The sequence below is a fragment of the Mandrillus leucophaeus genome, unplaced genomic scaffold (assembly GCF_000951045.1).
Source record: "Mandrillus leucophaeus isolate KB7577 unplaced genomic scaffold, Mleu.le_1.0 Scaffold37, whole genome shotgun sequence".
In the NCBI taxonomy this organism is placed as follows: domain Eukaryota; kingdom Metazoa; phylum Chordata; class Mammalia; order Primates; family Cercopithecidae; genus Mandrillus; species Mandrillus leucophaeus.
In genome coordinates this window covers 6,282,648-6,309,981 of record NW_012103920.1, presented here as the reverse complement: position 1 = coordinate 6,309,981, position 27,334 = coordinate 6,282,648, and the positions used below count along the sequence as shown (strand labels likewise).

The following is a 27,334-nucleotide window of genomic DNA, read 5'->3' as shown; positions in this document are numbered from 1 at the left end:
ACTTTCCATCATTTCTCGTCTCATTCTTTGTTGTGGTTCTCCCGCAGATAATATCAGTTTAACACAAAGCTTAAATCACAAACAGAATTGTGGAAGCCTGCTGGAATGGTTCTGTGTCTATGAACAAAACTGGAGAGACAAACAGCAGAGAAAATGGTTGTCATTAAGCGGTAAAAAACGTATTTCTCATCAGGAGTGATTTGCACTTTGTTCTGAGTACCCATGGCAGAGATTGTGAGACACATGTGCCCCCATTTCCCTATTCAGGTTCACTTTCAGCCACAGAACCTCGTTTGTGTACATTTGCTTTGAGGTGGATTGAAAGCCCCTTGGCAAAAATTAATGAAGTCCTGCTCTCTAAAACGGGTACCTTCAAGAACACAATATATCTAAAAGATGACTGAAAAAAAATCCAGAAATCTTTAATAGGAGAGTTCAACTCCTATGACTTAGGTTTAATTAACATATAATATCAGGGGCTGGATTCACTGTTGAGCTCCAGACTATCCTGGCCATAGTCTATTTTGATTGGGAATTGCTTATCTCTTCCTCTCAAATAAAAATGCTGAGAGGGTTGGGAGAACATCTCCTAATGACAGCTTCTTTCGAGTAGGTGGTATGAGATCTTTGAGGCATGTGATGGGACTAGGTATCTCCAGTTAGAAAGATGATGGTAGTTAACTCATGATCAAGGCTGCAAACTCAAATATCTCCTGGGACGAGAGGTTTTCTTAAGAATTTCAAAAATTCGTATGTAAGAAGTCACCTGATACTAAAGCATTAATCTATTTTGTCCATTTTAATATTATACATGGCTGGGCACGGTGCACACCTATAATCCCAGCACTGTGGGAGGCCGAGGCAGGTGGATCACTTGAGGTCAGGAGATCCCTAAACCTGTTTCCAGTCATCCTCAAGACAATGATATAGTGGTAAAACCATCCTCCAAAACATCACTTGAGGTCAGGAGTTCAAGACCAGCCTGACCAACATGGTGAATCCTCATCTCTACTAAAAAAAATATAATAATAATACAAAATGAGCCAGGCATGGTGGTATATGCCTGTAATCCCAGCTACTTGGCAGGTTGAGGCAGGAGCATCTCTTGAACCTGGAAGGTGGAGGTTGCAGTGAGCCAAGACTGGGCCACTGCACTTCATCCTGGGCAACAAGAGCAAACTCTGCCTCAAAATATATATATATTTATATTTTATATACAAATATATAAATGTATATTATATATTTATATACAGATCTATATCATATATATCTCATATATGATATATATGATATATATTTTGTATAATATATCACTATATATCTCATATATTTTGTATAATACATATTTTGTATAATATATCACTATATATCTCATATATTATATATTATATATATACACACATACAATGTGGGCCTAGGGCTGAACTTGATTGTGATCACCAGTTTGCTAAATATGGTCTCAGGTTTCATATATATATAAAATATATGTGATGTGTTCAGAAGGCAAAATAATGGCAATAGTAATAAACATTATGGGCTAAGTACTTTGTAGGCATTGAACTTATCTTCGGTTATCCTTATAATGGCCCTAATAATTAGCTGGTATTGTTTGCCCATTTTACAAATACAGACATTAAGTGACACAGAGATTAAGAAACTTGCCCAAGTTATATAGCTAGTTAAGAGTCTGTACTCTCAGCCATTCTGTGTGTAGAACATCTTAGAATCTGAGGTTGTGTGTTTTATTTTTAATTGTCTGCTACTCTTCTTCCTTAGTAAATATTTAAGGCTAGTACTACTTAATCACTACTCTTGGAGACTAACCCTTCATTTTCTACCACCACGGCCTAAAAAAAAATATTTCTCTATCATCTACTAATAGTCCTTTGATGTTATGGAAAATGCTATGCTTTTGAAATCTGAATAATAGATTGCGTGGTCTTAAAACTGTGAAACTGGCACTTAGTGGGTTTCTCTGGTTGCCTCCACAGAGGGTCTCAAATATCATCAAGGGAATAAAGTAGCAAAGCCTACTGTAAACTGAATTTGCGTAGCTCTTGTGTATGAGATTCAGAAAGATCTAAAATACCTTAAGATCTGGATAGAAACATACACGATTGGAGCAACAGCAGGAAGAACAGCTAGGATGCCATCCCTGTTGCCATGAATGAGGGCATCTCCACTCTCATGTCTGTGGGTGTGCAAGTGCAGGGCACACATACAAGACTAGATGAGAGATTTGCATCTACATACAAATGCCCTCACATCTGTGAAGATCCTGTTTCCAGCACCAGCACGCCTCTCCATGCCAGGTGCGTGCTCCTCTTTATTGGTGGTGTCAACCAAGGCTCAATATTTCTTCACAAGGCACATTCTGGATATTGCAATTATTTGGCTTCTCCCAAGAGGCAGCTTATCAGAGAAAAGTTGGATCCAAGTGCCCTGCTCAGTTAACAAATGATATACTGCTATACTCTTTTAGGTATTTTTAGGAACTGATTTGCATATTCATTCCAAGGCTTTTTTTCATGCATTAAACACATACTCAATTGCCTACTTGATAGCTACTCTTGAATATCTAAGATACATTGCAAATATATGGCGGCTAAAATGGAATTTTCCCTTATCCCTAAACCTGTTTCCAGTCATCCTCAAGACAATGATAGTGGTAAAACCATCCTCCAAATGCTTGGGGAAAAAACCTGAGACTCTCCCACATCTTTCTCTCTCAGAGTTCATTTCTTATACATCTCTAGTAACTTTTCTAGCTTCCAATTCTCTACTATAATACACTGCAAACAGATCCACATCCTGCCACCTTCACAGTCACCACCTGTTTCAGTGTCTGTCACTCCTTACGTGGAATTCTAGAACCATTTTCCTATTTCCCCAGTTTGCTTCTTGCCTCTTAATCACTTATTTACATAGCAGCCTGGTTGAATTTTTTTTTTTTTTGAGACGGAGTCTTGCTCTGATGCCAGACTGGAGTGCAGTAGCGCGATCTGGGCTCACTGCTAACTCTGCCTCCTGGTTCAAGTGGTTCTCCCGCCTCAGCCTCCCGAGTAGCAGGGACTACAGGCATGCGCCACATGCCCGGCTAATTTTTGTATTTTTTAGTAGAGACGAGGTTTCACCATGTTGGCCAGGATGGTGTAAACCACTCTCTTTCTTGAAATCCTGATGTTGTTATTGGGATGAAATCCAAACTCCTTACCATGGCTTATATTAGCTGTGGGCCACCGCCGCCCCCACTATACCCGTCTCACACCTCAATACTTTCTTTCCTCACTATGCTATAGTTAGATTCGCCTATTTTTTAGTTCTTCTAAAATATTAAGTTGATTCTCCACATGAGGTTTTATTTATTCGGAGACAGTCTCGCTCTACCACCCAGGCTGGAGCGCAGTAGTGCGATCTCGGCTTATTGCAACCTCTGCCTCCCAGGCTCAAATGATTCTCCTGCCTCATCCTCCCAAGTAGCTGGGACTACAGGCATGCACCACCACGCCTGGCTAATTTTTGTATTTTTAGTAGAAACAGCGTTTCACCATGTTGGCCGGTCTGATCTCATAATCCTGGACTCAAGTAATCCACCCACCTCAGCATCCCAAAGTGCTGAGATTACAGGGATGAGCCACCATACCCATCTGGGGTTTTAAATTGTTGCTTCCTCTGCCTGAATTTCCTCTACTCTTTACCTGGCTGGTTCTTCTCATCCTTCAAGTTTCACCTCACATGGTAATTCTCAGATAATTCCTCACCAACTCTCTAATTCAAACAGTCTCCCTCTTTTTTTTTTTTCTTATACTTTATTTTCTCTCAAAGAACCTACCACAATCTATACATCTGCCTTTGTTTATATATTCATTTGTGTAATGCTGTACTGTACCCTCCAACACTCTAAGTTTCATTACAGCAGGAGGATTTTCTTTTCTGTTTATCTACTACTATACACCCAGTTTACTGTCAATGTGAAACACAAGAGCAGCTCAGTGCATGTGACACAGAGGAACGCAGTGATTTCTTTTGTTTGAGACGGAGTCTCACTCACTCTGTTGCCCGGGCTGGAGTGCAGTGGTGCCATCTCGGCTCACTGCAACCTGTGGCTCCCAGGTTCAAGCAATTCTCCTGCCTCCACCTCCTGACTAGCTGGGATTACAGGCGTGCACCACTACACCCAGCTAATTTTTGTATTTTTAGTAGAGATGGGGGTTCTGCCACGTTATCCCAGCTGGTCTCAAACTCCTGGCCTCAAGTGATCCACCTGCCTCGGTTGATTTCTTAATGTATGGACATTTTCACTATTCTGCTTTCTGAAGTTCTAGCAAATCTAAGAATCCATTAGGGAAACCAAGATGTCATCTGATTTCACCTACCATAACTCAACACACAGAATACAAACTCCCACACACTGGGTAAGAGAAATTCATTTCTACTGCTTTCCCCATAAACCACTGTGAGCTGCAGAAGGTCATTACCAATATCATGGTACATGGTATTTGTTCAAAGAATTATCCAGTCCCACTGTGCATGGAACTGAGAAAGATAATAAATTGAGTGCTTCAGTTTAGACAAAAGAAGTAGCTGCCTCTGAAAAACTGCCTTATTAATCACTTATCTGACCAAAATACCCCGAGATGATTGAGGACACAGCATGCTGTCAGCCCAGAAAACAAGCACTATGTCCCTTTCCTCAGCACCAAGAACGCAGTAAGTACCAATAGTCTTCCGTGAATTAACATATGTAAGATAGAGGAAAATAAATTATTTCAAGTAAAAATCATCAGACAACTTTATGAACACAATCTTCCTAATAGTCACTTTTCAGATCAACCCTCTAGTTGCCACAGATCTAGGTCAGTGTCGGTCAAAATACACGGATATGTTCTCAGTGTTTTATGAATTCAAATCTGGATGACAGATGTTTCCAAATAGCAAACTCTCTATCCCCCACCTCTAGTAGGCTTTGTACCTCCCACAGAGTTCAACCATTTCACATTGAGAAAAACCATATAATGACAAGTAGCTGAGCCTTGCCAGTATTGGTGATATATTAGGATAATGGTGTGGGCAAGTGAGTCAGAAAGATTTATGTTCAAACCTCAGTCCTACCACTTACATGTAACACAATCTCTTTAAGGCTCGGTTTTCTCATCTGTACAATGGGGATTAAGTAACAATACCTACATTCCTAAGGTTGTTGTGGGCATTCAAGAAATGAATGCATGAAACTGATCACAGAATGCCTGAACCTACTCTATTATAGTCATCATAATAATGATAATAATAACAGTTGCATTGATCTTGATCTTATGTTTATTTGAGAAGAGAACAGTAATCTGAGTGTTACATAGATCTCATACTCCTAGGTGGAAAATATTTTGACTCCACTTCAGCTCTGTTTTTTTCCTGGCTGTATGAGATAGGCAAGTCTTTTAATCTTTTTTCACACTTGATTCCTTATTCTTCTGGTTAGTGAAGTCCATTTTCCACCTCGATTTCACAGGTAAGAAACTGAAGCTTAAAATGACACATCAGAGTACCTGGATATGTAAGTGCTCAGTATCATTTCTAGACAACCTAAAGCAAATCACTTGCCTGTAAGAGACAACAGTCAGCCCCATTTTACAAACAGAGAAAAAGCACTCAGAAACATGATGAGGACTAAAAAAAATGTTTCTATGATAACAGCCTTGCAGAGTCATTTCCAGATATGTTGGTTCTTTTAATTATCATTTTTATTACACTTTTTTTCCTTTTCTTATCTATGGGGAAGCTACAACCTACAAAATCATGATAGTTCAGTATGACAAAACTCTGCTGACACCCAAGCAAGCATTTTCTCTACTCTTAATCCCTTCTCCTAGTCCAGTTGACCTATGTTATGAATAGCTACAATGGAGCATCCAAATGGCATACATAGACAAACCAGAATAATATAAAAAGTATTCTTGCTACATTCTTTGGCATTCTTGAAACCCAAGCATATTGGTGAAAGGTTGGCCTCTAAATATGAAAATCTACCCATCCTCTTAGAGGCCCTTTGGGTTCCTGTCCTCTTCCTCCAAATGGAATCACTGTCTTCTCCCCATTACTTTGTAATTTAGCCTATTAGGAAACACTTTTCTTGTTGTTGTTTTGAAATGGAGTCTTGCTCTGTTGCCCAGGCTGGAGTGTAGTGGCATGATCTTGGCTCATGGCAACTTCCACCTCCTAGGTTCCAGCAATTCTCCTGCCTCAGCCCTGACTAACAGCTGGGATTACAGGCACGTGCCACCACACCTGGCTAATTTTTGTATTTCTAATACAGACAGGTTTTCACCATGTTGGCCAGGCTGCCCTCGAACTCCTGACCTCAGCCTCCCAAAGTGCTGGGATTATAGGCATGAGCCACTGTGCCCGGCCAGGAAACACCTTTGAACTAGAAGGATTGGAGTTCTTTAATCTGGCTCAAATTGCAGTCATCGCTATAAACGTAGCAAGAAGCACTGAGAACTGAATACACAGAAGGGGCTTACCTCAAAGACCAGCGTCTCATTTGTGGGCCCTGGTGCGTACAGACGTTCTGGGAGGTTGAAGGAGCGCTGGTATTCAAACGTGGTCCCAGCGAAGGGGAACTCCCCAGGCCAGTCTATGCTCCAGCCCCCGGTGAGGTAATACTTTTGACTGAGGCTTCGAACTGCGAGGTAACTGGAGGAAACCTGCAGCTCCTGGATTTCGATGCTTCGGGCACCAGCTGGAATGATGACCACCGGATAATATTCTAAATGGAAAGAAGAGAACACGTCTGAATTCTACCCTCTGCACTGTTGAAAGGGGACTAGAAATGGCCCCTGACATGTAGTGTTCATTTTTATAGAGTGAGGTTTTTGAATCACTAGCTAAATTCATTTTTACTCTATGAAGCAAACATGATCAATGATTTCATTTTCCAAATAGTAAGAACACTAGAAAGAAAATGTATGTGGCTTCCCAAAGCCTTCCAAGCATATTTTCTGTGGACAAGAAATACACTCTTCTCCTTCCCAGACCAAAAAAGGCCACAAAATTCAGGAAGATTTTAAAAAAATCTTCCTAAGACCAAAGTGGGCGGATCACCTGAGGTCAGGAGTTTGAGGCCAGTTTGGCCAGTGTGATGAAACCCCATCTCTACTAAAAATGCAAAAATTAGCTGGACATGGTAGCAGGTGCCTACAATCCCAGCTACTCAGGAGGGTGAGGCAGGAGAGTTTCTTGAACCTGGGAGGCAGAGGCTGCAGTGAGCTGATATTACACCACTGTACTTCAGCCTGGGTAACACAGCGAGACTCTGTCTCAAAAAAAAAAAAAAAAAAAACTTTCTAGAAGAAACTTGGAGCCATGTATCTTCAATGATGAAATTCAGAAAACAGGGATCAAAAGTTTAATTTTACTCAAGATATTTAGAAAATTGCTTCAAATATTCATTTAACACTGTGAATAGAGTTCACCAAAGTTTCACAATGTTTCTTTGCTTAACAAATGCACTTGGACATACAAGGGGCCTGGTCGGCATACTAAAAACGCAAAGCAGAAAGGCATTTATTTAGTATGTTTCTGCGAGGTAACGAATTGACGAAATTCCTCACAACTATCCTCCCTTACTCTTGCACAAGTGACAAATGCCACCATCACTAGGTGTGTCCAGTGAACTAGTAAAAGGCTCAATCACATTTGGCGTGACTCAAATTTGTTCAGTAGCAAAAGTTGTATCTCATTAGCAATAACAAACAGCAGCATCTCTCACCATTTGCTTTATGCTGGTTGAGGTACAGGCCTTTATAAAACTTGCAAGTTGAATTATCACCTTTGCAAACACCACATGCATCTGAAACTGCTTTAGAGCCTAGTTCATGGTCACATCCCACTAGCTGTGACAAAAACAAAAAACATGAGAAAATCAAAGATCGGAGAAGCCAGAAACTGGGAATAATTAAGAGATACGTGGTTCTCTGCATTTACAGAACATTAGAGAAGCAGTAGAGCTTATGGTTAAGAATCATAGCTTCAAGTTGGACTCACTTGGGGTTGAAATTCCTACCCTGACATTATTAGATGACTGGGCAAGTTATATAACTTATCTAAGGCTTAGGCTCTTCACTGATGAAACTGGAATAAGAAGTCACCATTGCTACTAGTATCAGCTGAGATTATTCAGGCCAGCTGTGTGACTCCAACATAAAAATGCTGGCAATAGACATGCATGCATGTGTACAAACACACACCCTTAAAAGATCAAAGGGCTCAAACTAAAATTAAAATGGAAAAGAAAATGAGCAATCAAAGTGAAAGGAAAAATAACTGGGGACAAATAGTAGTAGTATTTCAAAATACATTTGTGAAGTTCTCATCGTGTAGTAAAGGTACTTAGTACACATGCAATAGAAGTTTATTATTTACATTTATTTTTTTGAGGTGGAATCTTGCTCTGTCCCCCAGGCTGGAGTGCACTGGAGCCATCTCGGCTCACTGCAAGCTCCGCCTCCCAGGTTCACGCCATTCTTCTGCCTCAGCCTCCCGAGTAGCTGGGACTATAGGTGCCCTCAACCACGTCCGGCTAATTTTTTTTCTATTTTTAGTAGAGACAGAGTTTCACCGTGTTAGCCAGGATGGTCTCAATCTCCTGACTCCGTGATCCACCCGTCTCAGCCTCCCAAAGTGCTGGGATTACAGGCATGAGCCACTGCGCCTGGCCTAAGTTTATTATTTACATTCTTATTTCATTTTTACAACTCCTATGCAAAGTAGGATATAGCACCGTCTCCTTCTATATATGTGCAAGCACAGTGAAAAATAAACTAAAATAATTGGACAAGGCTCATGCAACAAGTAAATGAGGAATGTACATATGGTGCTCGGCCAGGCGTGGCAGCTCACGCCTATAATCCCAGCACTTTGGGAGGCCGAGGTGGGTGGATCACCTGAAGTCAGGAGTTCAAGACCAGTCTGGCCAACATGGTGAAATCCCGTCTCTACTAAAAACACAAAATCAGCCGGGCATGGTGGCACGCACCTGTAATCACAGTTACTAGGGTGGCTGAGGCAGGAGAATCACTTGAACCCAGGAGGCAGAGGTTGCAGTGAGCCGAGATCGCACCATTGCACTCCAGCCTGGGCAACGAGAGTGAAATTTCGTCTCAAAAAAAAAAAGGACATGGTGCTCAAATCCAGTGAAACACTTTGCCCTTTCCCTCTATGCCACCTGCTTTTCTGCAGACACACCAACTCTCACACCACTCTTCACAGTACACCTATGATATGATGAAACACAAGCATGCTCATATACTCCAAAGCAGAAACATTCTCTTACTTCACAAACCCCGTCAATACAAACATCATTTTTGTTTGGGGAGCAGGGAGTTCCATCTTTCACTTTGCCGGACATTGCAAAAAAAAATTCAAAGTTCTCAGCCTTGCAGTACAGTTTGCATCGATCTTCCTCTAGAAGCAAAGAGATCAAGATAGGAAATGGTCAAGAGGAAACTAAGGAAAAATGATACGATTGCCAAAAGGATGAATTAAATTTACTGAGAAAGCTGTCATGATGAAAATGGAAAATGTTATGCACAGTGTTATATGCATATGTGCATGTGTGTATGCACATATAGGCCCATATTATGTGACTTTCAAAGCATGAGTCCCATTTAACAATCCATATAAAACGAATTTAAGAGTAATATGTAACAATTTTATTTTTCTCATCCTTAGGGATAGTCACCATACAAATGATCAATGGGTTACTATCCAGCCTCCCTGGATAGTAAATCTTTCAGGTTTCAAAGGCCTGATGGTCAGCCATTGACAACATAGAAATGAAGTAGTGTTGTTGTGTTCTAATAAAACCCGATGAAACAAATACACACCAGATTTGGCCAGCAGGCCATAGTTTGATGACCTTGATTTAGGGCATGGATTACTTTAGATATTTACTCAGTCTGTTAAGAGAAAAGGTTTTAGGCACCAGGGAGAAAAGTCATATGGTTAGTCATGTTTGTAAAACATATATAGAAAAAAAAAAAAACCATGTCATAAAAATGAAGAGAAAGCAAATAAACTCATCCCGAAAGCTACAAAATGGTAACTTCTATTGGCCCTCAAATCCCTGAGACGTTTCTGATATCAGAGGCAAAAATAAAATATATATATATACATTTATAGAGCTCTTGTTATCAGAAAGGAGTTCCTATGCCAATTTCTCAAATAGAAAGAGCTCTTCTTGGCCAGGAATTCCAGATGATGTTTCTCCCAAGAGACCTTCTGTGGGCGATATTGAGCGATAACCCCTAACAGCAGTTTTACAAATGTGTCAACAGTTGGCAAATAGTGCTTCATAAAACCTCTCAATAAAAGACAAAGTCAAAACTCAAACATGAAAGGATTTAAATTATCACAGTTCAAATATGCAGATATGTGGGTGGGTTGAAAGTTTCTCTCTCATCTATTTTTTTTTTTAAATAGCAGCTTTATTTAATGCCTCCTAGTTTCTGCACATGAGATTAGGGAGTTGGATGACCTATATACCCTTTCTTTTCTCTATCATTTCCAGGAATTAACAAGTTTTAGAAAGTTCCCTTTTTTTTTTTTTCCCTTTAACACAGATTCCTGGGTGAGTTTATGAGTCCATTAGAAACACAGAGGAAAGAAGGGAAAAAACTTCACTCCTGTAGCATAGAGATTGGCCACATTCATAAACAAAGTCTTCCTTTGTTCTTTCTTAACTGCAGGAATATCGCAAGACCTTAAAGTCATGGTCAGTCTCCCCTGATGTAAGTATCAAAAGGAGACAAGGAGAGACTAGAAGGCCTTAACGTTTCTGTCTCCCTCCATTGAGAGGTAAGATCCTAAGGCTGGGAGTCTATGTTTGATTCAATGCATTCTCCTATGCATCTAGCAAAGTGTCTCCAACACAAAAAGAGCTCAGTAAACATCTGTCGCATGCATGAATGAAATCGCATGCTCCCTACTCAGTGAAAACTGCAATAAAATTAGTGAAAGAACTTTGAAACCAGCAAACATTTTCTAAATTGCAAAATGTATTTGTTTAACTTCCTCCTTATATCTTCAACACAGAATTTATTTAAGGGTGATAACAGGACCGATTGCATAAACACTATATTTAAATGAAAGACGTAATGTGATAAAGGCCAAGGAATATCCATGAAGCCAAAGCAAAGAATAAAAGAGGAAGTAAAAGGAGGGACAACAGAGTCATGGAGAAAGAACCACAGACAGGAAGCATGGGTTCGCAAGAGTATACAATCAAGAGAAAGGAAATCTTCCAAGTTTGGAATTGGAAGCAACTGCAGCATCTGCTGGGACCTGCTGTATAGCATCCTTCCTTTGAAATCACTCAGTTCCTGGTAGAATGCCTCTAGTGATGGGGAGCTTATTACTTACAGAGGGAGTATATTTTCATTTTGGACAGTTAATATTCAGTTACTTATTCATTCATTTCAAAAGTTAAAACCATTACATAAATATATACCAAGTGCTGTTCTTAGATGCTGGAGATACAAGCAAGCTCAAGATAGAAAAAGCCTTAGTCCTTGTGGAACCTAAATTCTTGTGGGGAGGAAGATAACAAATAAATGACTAGATAAAAATACATTCATGCACTGAGAAGAGCTATGAAGAATAAAACGGGGTAAAGCGTTCAGAGAACAACATGAAGGAAGAATATTTTGACAGGCTGTCAAGGAAGGTGTCTCTGAGGAGATAATATGGCTAGATTGTTCTCAGCCCTTGAATTAATTCTGTTCTCTAAAGCAATTTGAAATAAATCGAACATCCTTCCTATTCAATAGCTCTTTGAAGTTTTGAATGTAACTCGTTTCTCAGTAAACCTCTATACGTCCCTCATTACTTCATCCTAAGACACAGCTTTGGAACTGTCATGTCTGTCTCTATCTATGCTTTATGGACAAACAGTCATGACCCAAAACCACATCAGTGCTCCTGAAATGGCTGGGCTGATACTGAGCAAAGCTGCACAATCCTCACTTTTGATTTGGAGGCTCTAGTTGTTATAATGATGCCTGTAATTATATAAGCTTCCTTTATGATCACTGATTAATATAGGTTCATGTCGAGCTTTTGCACAGAACAGCCCATGAACTGTCATTAAACTTAGTCTCTTTTCAGTCTACACATGGGCAGTTGGGATTCGCATACAATCCTGTTTCAAGACAGCATGAATACGTTTTGATAAATCGAATGGATAGAAGTAATGAAACAACTAGAATGATGACAGCTTATTCTACATAGGTAAAAGCAACTACATTAAACTGTTCTGCTATAACTGATGTTTTATTATTCAGTCAAAATAAAGACATATTAATTTAAAAAGTAAAATACAAGCCATAATAACTTTCAGTATAGTAAGTACCAAGAACCTAGTATAATTTTTATTTATGATTCTGTGTGTGTGTCTGCATGCATGCACACACTTTACAAACAGGCCTTCCCATGCTTGTAATTAACTGACATGTCAGTTACTGTGTATGGTGCCTCTGTGGGGTATATATGGTTTCATGAGTTTTTGGTCTGGACACTTCATACCCATTTCAATTAAGATCCCTGGGAGACTTAATTGCCAAAATGTCAAAGGTAAGTTGAGAAACATAAGTACATTCCAAACATATGAAACCTTGGGTTTACAGATGTAGCAGACAGGAGGTATCTTATGGGAAAAAATATATATAGTGGAAAAATAAACAAAACCCATGGAATGAAACACTGGGCCAGGATGGGTCTGGGGAATGAAAGGTAAACATGGAAACTCTTTGATACGGGCAACAATTTCTTCTGTATTGTTCAATCACATTATTATCCACATAGAGACTTATTTGAATGTCATAGAGACCACATTACCTTCCACTTTTGTATAGGGTTTCCACTGGTAGAACCATCCACGGAAAGGTTTGCTGTTATATTCTGCGCACTGTTGAGCCCGAAAATCCAAGCTATTTTCATTACAAGGGTTAATGTTGCACAGCTGATAAATACGGCCAGAACCTGGACAGAATTTGCCACCATACTGAGGCCTAAAAATGAAATTAATGAACTTTAATGTTAGCAATCAAAGGGTTCACTGTTAGTCACACATCATAATAGAGAGGCAATCAGGATGAACATTGCCACAGTGTATGCAAATGCGCACAGTCTATTACAGGAATGGAAGTACATAGGATACAATTTACCACCTTCTTTCTTGAATCTAGGCTAGACAAACTAATCAATCAGGGAATCTTCTTTTCTAGTTCTTTTCTTTACCACTGCTCACTCATTAAAATTGGCACGCTAAATCGAATTTATTTGCCATCACCAATCTAATTTTTACATTCTGTCAATTTCCCTAAACACTGTTGAAATAATATTTACTTTTTATTATTTTTGAGACAGGGTCTCACACTGTTGTCCAGGCTGGAATGCAGTGGCATGATCTCGGCTCACTGCTGCCTCCCCACCTCTCTGGCTCTGCCTCCTACCTCAGCCTCCCAAGTAGCTGGGACTAGAGGCATGCACTACTACACCTCGCTAATTTTTGTACTTTTTGTTGAGATGTGGTTTCACCATGCTGCCCAGGCCAGTCTCAAACTCCTCAACTCAAGTGATCCACACCCGTCAGGCTCCCAAAGTGTGGGGATTACAGGTGTGAACCACTGCATCCAGCCTGAAAGAATATTCTTTTGTTTTTTAATTAAAAAAATTTTTTTAAACTTTTATTTTAGGTTCAGGGGTACATGTAAAGCTTTGTTATACAGGTAAATTGCGTCTCACAGGAGTTCGGTATACAGACTATTTCATCGCCTAGGTAATAAGCATAATATCTGACACATAGTTTTTCAATCCTCTCCCACCTCCAACCCTCCACCCTCAATGTCCGTTGTTCTCTTTTTTGTGCCCATATGTACTCAGTGTTTAGCTCCCATTTATAAGGAAGAATATGTGACATTCAGGTTTCTGTTCCTGCCTTAAGTTGGCTTAGGAGAATGACCTCCAGTTCTATCTGTCTGACAGCAAAAGACATGATTTCACTCTTTTTTATGGCTGCATAGTATTCCATGGTGTATATGTATCACATTTTCTTTATCCAGTCTACTGTTGATGTGTATTTAGATTGACTCCATGACTTTGCTATAAAGAATAGTGTTACAATGAACATATATGTGCATGTGTCTTTATGGTAGAACAATTTTTTAATTTCTAATTTTTTTATTTCAATAGGTTGTTTGGTTACATAAATAAGTTCTTTAGTAAACATTTCTGAGATTTTAGTGCACCCCTCACTCGATCAGTGTACCCTGTACCCAATGTGTAGTCTTTTATCCCTTGCCACCTCCTACCCTTTCCCCTTTAGTCCCCAAAGTCCAATGTATCATTCTTATGCCTTTGTGTCCTCATAGCTTAGCTCCCACATATAAGTGAGAACATACAATGTTTGGTTTTCTATTCCTGAGAAACAACACAATTTGCAATTGCAAAAATATGGAACCAGCCCAAATGCCCATCAATCAACGAGTAAAGAAAATATGGTGTATATAGATCATGGACTACTACTAAGCCGTAAAAAGTAATGAAATAATGGCATTCACAGCAACCTGGATGAAACTGGAGACTGCTGTTCTAACTGAAGGGATTTTCTTGACCCTCATCATATTAGCTCCTCTGTTAGGGAAATCTGTAAACACACCTAAATGTTTTTTTACTGTATATGTGTGCTTGCGTGCTACATGCACACACCCTATCTTTTGGCACCAAAAGCTGTTCAAACATGGACCCAAGCTACCTCTCCAGCTTTCTCCCATTTTCTAACACTCTCATTATCTTCCCACACTTTGCCATGCACCTGCTATTGCATAGAATGTCAGCACATTGGGGAGAAGGAACAGAAAGCACCATTTGCTGCTCTCCCCAATTCAGCTGTCAGTCACTGAGATATTTTGATTATAATATGACTGTTGTGTGTTCCTTCTGATTGATTCTGAACCCAGAGGGAAAACATTCTATTGTTTTCATCAGCATAATCACTTCTCAGCTTTGCAGGTGGCCTACTCCTTTCCTGCCAAGCACAATGGGAAATGGATTTCCAGAGTAGGGAATTCCATTAGAACATAAATAATTATGATGTAAAGGCAAGCTCTTTAAGATCTTGGTAGGCAGAGTCTAATCTGCAAAAACCAGATAGCAAAATAAAGGAAAAAAGAGCACCACCACATTGAAAATTACCCACATCATTGTATCCAGCTTACTCTGTGCACAGAGCTGTGGTTTCTTTTCATTCCTCCCATTTGGAGTTTTCTCTGAAGGCCAAAACTCAACTATGGATCATCTTGTATAAAGATTTGATGCCAACATGTAACATGAAAGGCGGCTCCAGGTTAATAAATTTATGTGATTAAAATTCCTTGTCTTTTTAGGAAGCACAAGTATGCTCTAAAACAGCCCTGGAATTGCTTCAGCATAATTTATCCAGTCCTCCTATAGCTGCATGCTAAAATGGATTCAACAGGAACGGGAAATGTCACACTGCCAGAATGAGAGTTTTATGCTATTTCAAAACACTCTAGAGCAACTACTTAAACATGCAGCAGCCATTGTGATAAATCAGATCCCTGAAGACTTCTTAAATGATTATCTAAAAAGCACTTAGAAAAATCTTAAAGTGCTATATCATAGCCTCAATATTCCTGGTCATCTTTACAAGGCGTATTTAAAACTAATTTCTCAGTTTAAGACTCTCTGAGATTTAACAAACCTCATTTGGACCCTATGAAGTTAATGAAGGGAAAGAGGACTGCAAGGTGTTACTTTATCGACTTATAGAACTTGTAACGTGGAAAAGACCACCAAATTCATACAGCCATTGTCCTCCTTTTATAGATGAAGTGGGAACCAGCTGACAAGAGCTCACAAAACTTGTTGAAGGAGGGTCACACAGCTAGAAAGAAACAGAGATGAGCTCAAGCTCAGGCCTGTGGACTCATTCCAGGATTTTTTTCCTACTTAACTATGCCTGCGTTTAACTGAGTTCTTAGGCCATGGGGCCAGGCATGAAAAGAAAGATGAATAACGTGCAATGTTTAGGGAGCTGGCCTTTTACAATGAGGCAGATTCTTTTTTTTTTTTCTTTTTAATTTTTGATACAGAGTCTTGCTCTATCACCCAGGCTGGAGAGAAGTGGCACAATCTTGGCTCACTGCAGCCTCAAATTCCGGAACTCAAGCAATCCTCCTACCTCAGCCTCCTGAGTAGCTAGGACTACAGACATGTGCCACCATGCCTGGCAAATTTTTGAAATTTTTATAGAGACGAAGGTCTGTGTTGCCCAGGCTGGTCTCAAAATCCTGGCCTCAAGCAGTCCTCCTGCCTTGGCCTCCCCAAGTGCTGGAATTATAAGTATGATCCATCAAACCTGGCCAGGCCCTGATTTAAACACAGTATTCTCTGCCTCCTCCCAGCTTAATTTTAGGCGATTTTATTTAACCTCCTCATTTGCAAAGTAGGAACAACGGTGACAATTAACTGACCTAACCTTTGTAAAGAATGTAGGGCAGTACCTAGGGCAGAGTTAGAATAAATTATAACTGTTTATAAATGCCTTATGCTTTTGTATTGAGTACCCACCCTGTGCTGAGTATTATGTGATCTGATTTTTATATACTATTACATTTCATTTTTAATTATGGGATATGGTCAAAGTGATCAAAAGTAATTGCTGGCAAGCATTTGGACATTTCCATAAAAATATAGACAATATTTGTTTGCACCTTTGAACATGAGTGTTAGCCTAACTTAACAGAAAATTCTATCATGATATGTCTTGGTGTAAGAAGTTCCTTAATATTACAAAGAAACATAGAAATAGAAAACAAAAACCTAGGCACATGATTTTGTCCTTATATTAGACAGCTATAAAGAACATACCAGCATTTGCTTCTGCATCATTTATCAAGTCCTGACTATAAATATTTACAATGGTGTTGCTTGGATAAGTATTAATATCACTTAGAGAGCTCTGTTAAACTATATACATATACAGATTCCTGGGGACCTCCACCCACTTTCTCAATAACAGTACCTGATATGGAAGATCCAGAAATCAGTATGTTTAAAAACACAGCTGGTGATTCTGATAACCAGCTGAGCCTCAAAATTACTGGTTGGAAAATACACCACCAGTTAGATTCAATTATTCTTCTGGGGCCATGATTTTCCTCCTAACTCCATGTGCTAAGTTGCGTTAGAGTTAGCAGACAATTCGTTCTCAAATAGACTCATGTTTTAGGAAAGTTCTAGAACACCTTGCCACATCACTAATAATTTTCTTGGAGAGTTTATAGAAATTTCACTAGGGCTCCCTTATGGGGTGATAATTTAATAAAAAAATAACCAGAAAAAAACGAAAAATGTCAAAGGATTAAGACTACGGGATCTTAATCTGACTCTGCCATTACCAGCATGGGGACTTGAGCAAGAGTTGCTACTCTGAATGGGGCCCTCTGCCTCCCTTGGTTATTCATCTGTGAAATAACTGGATTAGGCAGCAGGTTTCAACTCATGTGTCAGTTCTAACCTGATTTGGAACAAATGCCTACAGAAGGATATTGGGAAGGTCCCTGAGGCATAGGAGGGCTCAGCGAAAAACAGGGCTTCCATCAGTTAACATTGTTTACCACTTACATGGGACAAAGGACGTCCCTGTGTGCCTGGCATTGGCCATTCCAGAGCCAGATAGCCGTCAACAAAAAATTGGTAAATCTATGAATCAGCCAAGAATCATTCATTTTTTATGAAATAAAATCTGTTCTGGGAAAAACACCTTTATATGAAACAGAAACCTCACACTGCTTCTTGGATGAGACAATGAAAATGGCTACACTGAGCGATATTAATAGAACCAAATACTTAAACTGAAGCAAGAAAGAAATCCATAACTTGAAACAGGGAGAAAAAACCAGCATTACTGCAACAGAGTGAAATAAGAACAGAGAGAGAACAATTAATTCAATTGTCTCGGGATCACCTATCATCTACTTATTTTTGGCTTCATGCATAAAGTAAACAGTATCCTGATTTATTTTTAATCTTGTTTAAAATGATAAAACTGCACTGAATGAAAATACATTAGTGATTAATTCTTCTATTAGGCATCTCTAAATTACAATATGTTGTTTCCATGAACAATGCCCTATTATAATGAGAGCTCTCAATCCTACAGATATGAGAGGTTTTAATTTAAATCTCAGGGGTGTCATTCATGCATTTTACCAGCAGAGCTATTGAATTAGGTAATCTATGTCTTTCTTGGGAAAATATCGAGATTGTAAAATGTTGTAATGTATGAAAACCAGATCCATGAACTATGCTTCAAAAATGCAAAGTAATATGATGATTTTAACAATTCAACTTAAGACATGGTTGCATTCAAAGTATCAGGAGGGTAGAAACTACCCTCCTGCTTAAACCAGGAGATACTGAAACAACATCATTAATTGTTTTAATATTGTTACTAAAACAATAACCCGGTATAAGTTGCAAATGCATCACCAGCCTCCTTATCATTATATTCAGTCACTGGGTCTGATTACATCTGTGAGTCTCCATCAGAGATGATTTTGTCTCACATAGGACATTTGGCAATGTCTGGAGACATTTTTGGTTGTCACAGTTTGGTGGGTGGGGGGAAGAAGAGTGGACCCTACTGGCATTAGTAGGTCAAGGGCAGGGATGCTGCTAAACATCTTGCCATGTCCAGGACAAACCTCCACAACAAAGAATTTTCCAGCCCATGTCAATAGTGCTGAAATTGAAAAGATCTATTTTAGCCTGCGATATTCCAAGTAGCACCTGACACGTGATGGTCCAAGTGTCTCCAAATTCTGCTTTATATTTTGGGGAAAAAAATTGACTTTTTATCTAACTCAGACTGCTGATTCAAATGAAGTACTATTCATTTTTTTAAAAATTTCCTTTTGCTCTAGTGTCATTATTTCTCAATTTACCAAATAGTTATGCAATGTTAATGACATGTCAAACCCTTTTCTAAGGCACTTTACAAACATTAACTCAGTTGACGTAGGTGCTATCATTATCCCGTTTTTATAAATGAGGAATCTGGAGCAGGAAGACTAAGTTGTCTATGGTCATAGATCAGAAGTGTTAGGGTCAGGATGCAAAAACGGTCTGTCAAACTTCAGAGTCTATGTTCTCATCCTCTTCACTATGCTACCAACTTAAATCGTGTTGTAAATTAAATGTTTTCCAAGGTTCCATCACATTCTTCTTACCCCATCACATTCTTCAAAGGTCAGTGTCATCAGTAAAGGCTCTGCCTCTCCACGCCCCTTTGGTAGGTTGACCTCTGTGACCCCGTCCTCCCGGTGAGCTTGGGATGAGGATGATAAAAACCACACAGATCCCAGAACCTTTTGTTGAATGCCCAGGAATGTTCCCCAGTCTGTCAGGCATCCTACAGATGCAATTTCTAATCCTCATCCAACCTTCCAAGGTTATCTTCTACATTTTTTTGTACATAAACCCAGGTCAAATGACTTTTACAAAGCCACAGAGTTAAGAAGTGGCAGACACACGGTTTAGAGTCTTTCTATCTATCGCCAAAACCTGGGCTCTCTCTACATCATCCTGCCAATTGGAAAATCTACATCTCACATGTGTTTCATGTGGGAGTTAGAGCATATAAAAGTAACATAAAACCGGCCAGGCGCGGTGGCTCAAGCCTCTAATCCCAGCACTTTGGGAGGCCGAGGCAGGTGGATCACTAGGTCAGGTGATGGAGACCATCCTGCCTAACAAGGTGAAACCCTGTCTCTACTAAAAATACAAAAAATTAGCCGGGCGTGGTGGCGGGCGCCTGTAGTCCCAGCTACCTGGGAGGCTGAGGCAGGAGAATGGCATGAACCCAGGAGGCGGAGCTTGCAGTGAGCTGAGATCGTGCCACTGTACTCCAGCCTGGGCAACAGAGCGAGACTCCGTCTAAAAGAAAAAAAAAGTAACATGAAACCACCTTCATGTTCACAGAGCACAAACTGCAGTTCAGATTCCAGTATGACCAGACCAAAGAGCGCCCACAGGTGACCACAGGCCACTTTCAATCCACAGCTGATCGGACTAGTTGTCACAGCGGGTTTTTCTGTCTTTAAAGAAAATTGAATTTGCTGTTAATATTTTTAAAATTGGGAAATTTCACAAGCAGCATTTTTCCGTATTTCTGGTTTCTCTTGAAAAGTCAGGCAGATCTGTCAACACGTGTTGATGTACATTCCTGCAAGGCAAAAATCAGCATACTTTCTGCAATTCACCCGTTTGAGAGACTCACGAGGTTTGCCGGCCAAACTTTTCTGTTCTACAGTATCACAAGTATTTAATTATATGATGGTAGAACCCTAGTTTAGATGAATAGAGTAGCTCAGAGTCTTACTGGATCATCACATTCCCACAGACAATGACTCCTTTGCTGTGTTTTGGTTTCTGCCCACCACACCTTCCCTCGGTACACATGGACTTTACATGCGAACAGTACAACTCTGGTTGATTGTTACTAACTGGAGGGAAGAAAATGGCACTTTAAAACAGTGTTTTCTCACACTAGGGCCTGTCGGGGGGTGGGGGGCAAGGGGAGGGAGAGCTTTAGGACAAATACCTAATGAATGTGGGGCTTAAAGCTTAAATGATGGGTTGATAGGTGCAGCAAACCACCATGGCACATATGTACCTACGTAATAAACCTGCACGTTCAGCACATGCATCCCACAACTTAAAGTAAAATAACATAAAAAAAGAAATACCAAAAAAATAAAACAGTGTTCTGTTGGTGGGAACGTAAATTAGTATGGTGGTTCCTCAAAAAAACTAAAAGTAGGACTACCATATGATCCAGCAATCCCAAAAGGAAGGAATACCCGAAAGGAAGGAAATCAGTGTATAGAGATATCTGTATTCCCATGTTCACTGCAGCATTATTCACAATAGCCAAGACACGGAAGTAACCTAAGAGTCCCTCAATGCATGAATAAATAAGGAAAATGTGGCACATATACATAATTGAATAGTGTGCCATGTTTTCTTTATCCATTCATCCTATTAATGCTACTAGATAGTATAGATACTATATATTAATACTATTATATATAGTCTCACATATACGATATAGTATTGTATATGCTATATATGAAGAGTAATTATATATAATATAGTATAATAGTATTATTCAAATTAATAGTATTCAGCCTATTATGATAGTATTAATCCTATTTCATACTATGAATCCTATTTATTACTATTCAGCCATTATAACAATGAAATCCTGTGATCAATGTGATGGAAGCTTGGAAAACATTTAATTTAATTTAATTTACAACACAATTTAAGTTGGTAGCATAGTGAAGATGAATGGAGCTGCACGACATTATATTAAGTGAAATAAGCCAAATGGAGAAAGACAAATATTGCATTTTCTCCCATGTGAGAGCTAAAAAAAAAAAGAAAAAAAAAAAAAGAAATTGAATTCAGAGCTAGAGCTAGAGAGTGGATTGACAGAGCTGGGAAGGGCAGTGGGGAGGGAGAACGGTAATGTTGGGATGGTTAATGGGTACAAAAAAAAAGTTAGAATGAATAAGATCTAGTATTCAGTAACACAAATAGGGTGACTATCATTAACAATAATTTATTGCATATCTTAAAATAACTGAAACCATGAAATGTGCCTAATAAAGAAATGATTTTGGAATGTTTTTAAATAAAGAAACAATAAAGCCTAGAGGTGATGGATATCTCATTATGCTGATGTGATTGTTCCACATTGTACACCTGCATCAACACATCACATGTACCCCCATAAATATGTATAACTATGATGTACCCAAAATAATTAAAAATTCAAAAAACTTATTAAAGTATGAACAAGAAAAACCGGTGTGTGACAGGCTGAAGGTTAATGCCTTGCAAAAACTACTTTTCTGCTGGAGCCTTACTTGGGGTTATTGCAGTGTCTCTCCTGGTACTTGACTCCTCCACCACACGTCCGGGAACATTCTGACCACTTCGACCAGGCGGACCACTGGCCATGGATGGGCCGGGGCCCCAGCTCCCCAAACTTTACGCACTGGCCTTGCCGACACCACTGTGAAAAGAACGTTTAAGATGGTTCCTGTCAGACACCACCTGGGAAAGCACAGGGAGTTGCCAACACCTGCACAGTAACAGGAAAAACAGGTCTGTTGGGAGAAAAGGAAAATGCCTGATACCTTGATAAATTCCTTTGCTGTGCTCTAAAAACACTCAACTACTCTGCATTGACCACATACATTCTGAAAGGGTGACATCTGTAGAGAGGTAGCATTGCTCACCAACAGGCTGAGTATGATACGCTTTGTGAGCTGGAGAGGTGACATGTTCAGATGATAAGATTTCACCTACCAGCCAAGGGAGTCAGTATAAAGTTACAATGAAGCCTGCCTTGCCACTTAGAGACAACGCTACTGAAAGAACCATTGGGATCACTCATCCAGGAAGAAACAGTTAAGATACTAACACAATTTATCATTCTGAATAAACAATTGGGATCACTCATTCAAGAAGTAACAGGTAAGATATTAACACAATTTATCATTCTGAATGATTATCTTATCATAACACAGATACAATTACACATACATTATATTTTTGTTTATTCCAAACCCATCACTATAGAGCATTTCTTATGAAACTAAACAAGTCAGTCTATACAAATTGTTCTCTTCAGATAGCATCCTTTTTCCTTTTGTCTACATAAAAGGTGCCCACTTCAGATGCTCTGATGACTTTGAGCTCTTTCAGTGTCTTTGATGAATTAGCCCAGGGACTTTCATTTGCCCATGATCTGTACAAGCTAGATGGAGAGCTATTTTCTGTACTAACCTTTCCATTTTAGTTCTCCTTTGTAACAAATTCCCGGCTTTCCTGGTCATCTCTCCCCAGGGGATGCATTAGCCTCTGGTAGTGTTTCTTTAGTTTTTGTTTTGTTTTTTTGTTGTTGTTACCTACCCCCCACCCCCGACCCCTGCAGTGCTTTGATTATGAGCAAGTTCTGCATGACTTAGCATAACTGCTCTTTTCTAAAGGCCTCTGCAATTAGATCCAAAGGGCTGGGGTTTGGACCATGCCAGGTTTTGCTGAGGAATCGGGGGATCGGTTACAGAATTATGGGAAGGTTGTTTTACTTTCAAATCTTCATTTTTCCCCTGTGAGACATTTGGCTTCATGACTGTTTATTGTGTGGTTTGGTTGCTAGCGCACTTTGTCTAGGTTAAGATATTGCTTCCTTTCTTCAAATTCTTGCCATGTGCTGATTAATTCTTCTGTTTTTCATTTTTCTTTTCCCTGGATTAATTGCCATTTCAGAGTTTGCATGAAATCATACAACACTACTGAGAACTTTTTGGGGAAGGCAATTGGTCATCTGAGGATTTTGTCTACCATAAGCATGCATCTTTTCTACCAGGAATCACGAGGACTCTACTGGACTGAGTTCAGCGGCTGAGACAAAATTACAATAGCCAATAACAGTAACGGCGGCAGCAGCCACAGGTTATCAAGTTGCTCCTATGTGCCAAAAATGGTGCAGACAGCTTCACATGCAGTATCTCATCTAATCCTTGCAAAGCACTGAGTTAAAAACCATTTTTCTCAGTAAGAGAAATTTAGCAAAGAAATACTAGCTAACCTGCTCAGAGTGACACAAACTACCCAAACAGAGCTATTCAAGTAACTATGCAAGTATAAGAGACTGGATTTAACTCAGTAGCCAGAACTTCTAAGCAGGACACTTCTACTTCTCATCTTGGAGGCAAATTACTGACCAATGTACCTTAATTCTAATCTAATTTCTTTTTGGAAAATGTGTTTAGATCTCTTCCAGTCATTCAATTAATTTGATGTTCTATTACTTCAGTATTCATTCTAGTATTAGGTTAGGCTGCTATCAGATTGTTTCCCTTTCGCTTTTTAATCAGTGTAGAAATCAGGAATATATAGGAATGTACATGCAGATTTGCACACATTCACATGTATAGGTAAAATTCTACATAGAAAATGAAAATTTACAATATGTACACCTGTAAGTTTATCCATCTTTTTTTTTTTTTTTTTTTTTAAGACAGAGTTTCTCTCTTGTTGCCCAGGCTGGAGTACAGTGGTGCCATCTCGGCTCACTGCAACCTCCGCCTCCCAGGTTCAAGCGATTCTCCTGCCTCAGCCTTCCAAGTAGCTGGGACTATAGGCGCCTGCCACTACGCCCAGCTAATTTTTGTATTTTTAGTAGAGACGGGGTTTTACCACATTGGCCAGGCTGGTCCTGAACTCCTGACCTCAGGTGATCCACCCACCTTGGCCTCCCAAAGTGCTGGGATTATAGGTGTGAGCCACTGTGCCCAGCTCCATCTTTTCACACATACATATTTTTCTTTTCTTTTTTTTTTTTTGTTGTTTTTTTAGACAGATTATCACTGTGTCACCCATGCTGGAGTGCGGTGACACGATCTCGGCTCACTGCAGCCTCCAACTCCCAGGTTTAAGTAATTCTTCTGCCTCAGCTTCCTGAGTAGCTGGGATTACAGGCATGCACCATCATGCCTGGGTAATTTTTTGTATTTTTAGTAGAGATGGAATTTCACCATGTTGACCAGTGTAGTCTCAAACTCCTCACCTCAAGCGCTCTGCCCGCCTAGGCCTCCTAAAGTGCTGAGATTACAGGCATGAGCCACCATGCTCAGGCCCAGCATACATATTTCTGGCACTACATCTAATTTCCAATTGAATGGCCATGACTTGGGCCAGTATCTTTTTATAGACAGCATGTACAAACCTGTCTTTCCGTGTACACGTATCTCTAGATAAAAAAGTAAGTGGCTTTCATACTGCCACATGTTGGCTGAGTATTCACAGTACAAATAGCGCCGAAGGACAAAGGACTAGAAAAGGAAGAGGAAGGACAAAGTTGGGTTCCAGTTACAGAGAAACAAATGAAACATTGAGTACCTGCTACTGTGTGTCAGACACTCCAGATGAAACAAGAGTAAAACCAGGGCACTGGCCCTCATGAAATTTACAGTCTAACAAGCAGCCAGTTATATCTCCTGGTGAAGGAAGAATCTGAGGAACCCATATATGAGTGTAATAATTATTTCACTGGAGTGATGATGGATGGAACTTATTAAGATGCTTTCTGTTGAACATGACATTACAGTTAAGAGCTTTTCACCACTATATAACTGTAGCCTGGTGTTTTAAAATAACGTGGCGTGGCAGTGATATCAAGACATTTGCTTTCTTACTTCTGACTTTATCTCATGTTCTGTTTACTGAAGCCTAACACAAGTACATTTTACTCCCCATGGAACGTAGATACCTGAGGTGCTTATGTAATCAATCTTTAGACCTCAGTGATGTATCACTTATTTTTCTCATTCATTATTTTCCTGTGTATCCCTTATAGGTAATACGATTGCTTTTTCAATTTAAAAAAAAAAACAAAAACAAAAAGCACTAATCCTTAAGTTACAATTTCTAAGTTGTAATGCCTCAAAAGTCAAAATGACTTGAGCAGTATTTATATTTTAAATTATTCCACTAATTCATTGTTTTGTATCATCATGGCCATAACATTTCTATTAACATTTTCAAGAACAGTCCTCCTTGGGATTTCCTAAGACCACTATCAGATTAAAAATTGCACATAACTCCTCAATTTTTAAAATGTTCATTTTCTTTAAAATAAAGAGTTAAAAATTACAAGCCTTTTTAAGAGATAGTGAATAAGCGTCCTAACAAATATCAGAAATCTGTGCCTTTGCCTCTGATGTTGGCCTCTCTCTGAAAAGTCCTTTCTATCATCCAACTTAAGAACTTTAACTCAAACTCCAACAACCATCTTGATGCACACACTTGTTGTGGTTTATTTTAAGTGCATAGCTAATCTCAAGCAAGATTCATCTCTCATTTCATCTGGGCCCTGATAGCAACTACTGCTTAGAGAAGGTGTGTTTAAAGAGAGAATTCGTTATTTGCTTCTGTATGTGTTTCCCCTACTAGACTGTAAATTTTTATTTTTTTAATTTATTTTTGAGAGAGTCTCGCTCTGTCACCCAGGTTGGAATTCAGTGGCACAATCTCGGCTTCCTGCAACCTCTGCCTCCAGGATGCAAGTAATTCTCATGCCTCAGCCTCCCAAGTAGCTGGGATTTCAGGCATGCGCCACCATGTCCAGCAAATTTTTGTATTTTTAGTAGACACAAGGTTTCACCATGCTGGCCAAGCTAGCCTTGAACTCCTGACCTCAAGTGATCCACCCACCTTGGCCTCTCAAAGTGATGGGATTACAGGCATGAGCTACTGTGCCCCGCCTGGACTGTAAATTTTTAAAGAAATACAACTGTGGTTTATTCATCTCTATATCCCCAGAGTCACCTGTTCCCCATATCTAGTAGTCAATAAATTATTGTGGAATGAAATACCTTTTTTAGAGACAGGGCCTAACTCTGTGGCCCAGGATGGACTACAGTGGTGTAATCACAGCACACTGCAGCCTCAAACTCCTGTGTTGAAGCGGTCCTCCTCCCTTAGCCTCCCAAGTTGCTGGGACTACAGGCAAGCACCACCATGCCTGGTTAATATTTTGTAGAGATAGGGTCTCGCTATGTTACCTGTTCTTGAACTCCTGGCTTCAAGCAATCCTCCCTGCTCAGCCTCCCAAAGTGTTGGGATTACAGGTGTGAGCTATCACACCCAGCCTTGAAATAACTTTAAACAACCAATGACCATTTTTTTCTGTATAGGTTTATACTGCCTTGAGACAGAGTCAATAATTGAGATCAGCAAACCTGTAACATCTCATTATCTCTTGTCATTCATAGCTCCTCTTTGATTGGTCTTTCAAATGAACTCCCCAAATCTGGATCATTTACTAGTAGCCCAAATGCAACCTGCCCTCCCTCCAAACTCTATTGGGAAAGAGGAAGAAAAATAGAAATATATGAGAGTTCTTCATTCAAAATATTGAGATCTCCCATAATCTTTCAAAATGGAGGTGGTTCTCTGGGTAGAAGATGCTCACCAGCGAAAGGACCTTAGGTACACACTAGGTGGAGGAATCTCTTACCCTTCCATAGGAAAGTCACTGTACATGATGGGAATCTATAGGGCATGTCAGAAGCTCAATGACAGGTCCTGTGAGTTGAGCTGAGTAGCAGAAGCCTTGGTCTGGAGGGACAGTCATTTCTTGACTAACAAGACATCTGATCCCTGAGACTTTTTAAATACC

General features: G+C 39.6%; 1 protein-coding gene across 1 annotated transcript in view; it reads right to left on the bottom strand.

Annotated features, from left to right (window-relative positions):
- The window catches only part of ADAMTS18 (ADAM metallopeptidase with thrombospondin type 1 motif, 18), a 189,017-nt gene that overhangs the window by 29,537 nt on the left and 132,146 nt on the right, over positions 1 to 27,334 (bottom strand). The window contains exons 10-14 of the mRNA XM_011990123.1: positions 22,011 to 22,159; positions 12,889 to 13,061; positions 9,329 to 9,459; positions 7,766 to 7,889; positions 6,519 to 6,763 (exon numbers count right to left, since the gene is read on the bottom strand). Of these exons, the coding sequence (XP_011845513.1) occupies positions 6,519 to 6,763; positions 7,766 to 7,889; positions 9,329 to 9,459; positions 12,889 to 13,061; positions 22,011 to 22,159 (822 nt within the window). The remainder of the gene's footprint in view (positions 1 to 6,518; positions 6,764 to 7,765; positions 7,890 to 9,328; positions 9,460 to 12,888; positions 13,062 to 22,010; positions 22,160 to 27,334) is intronic.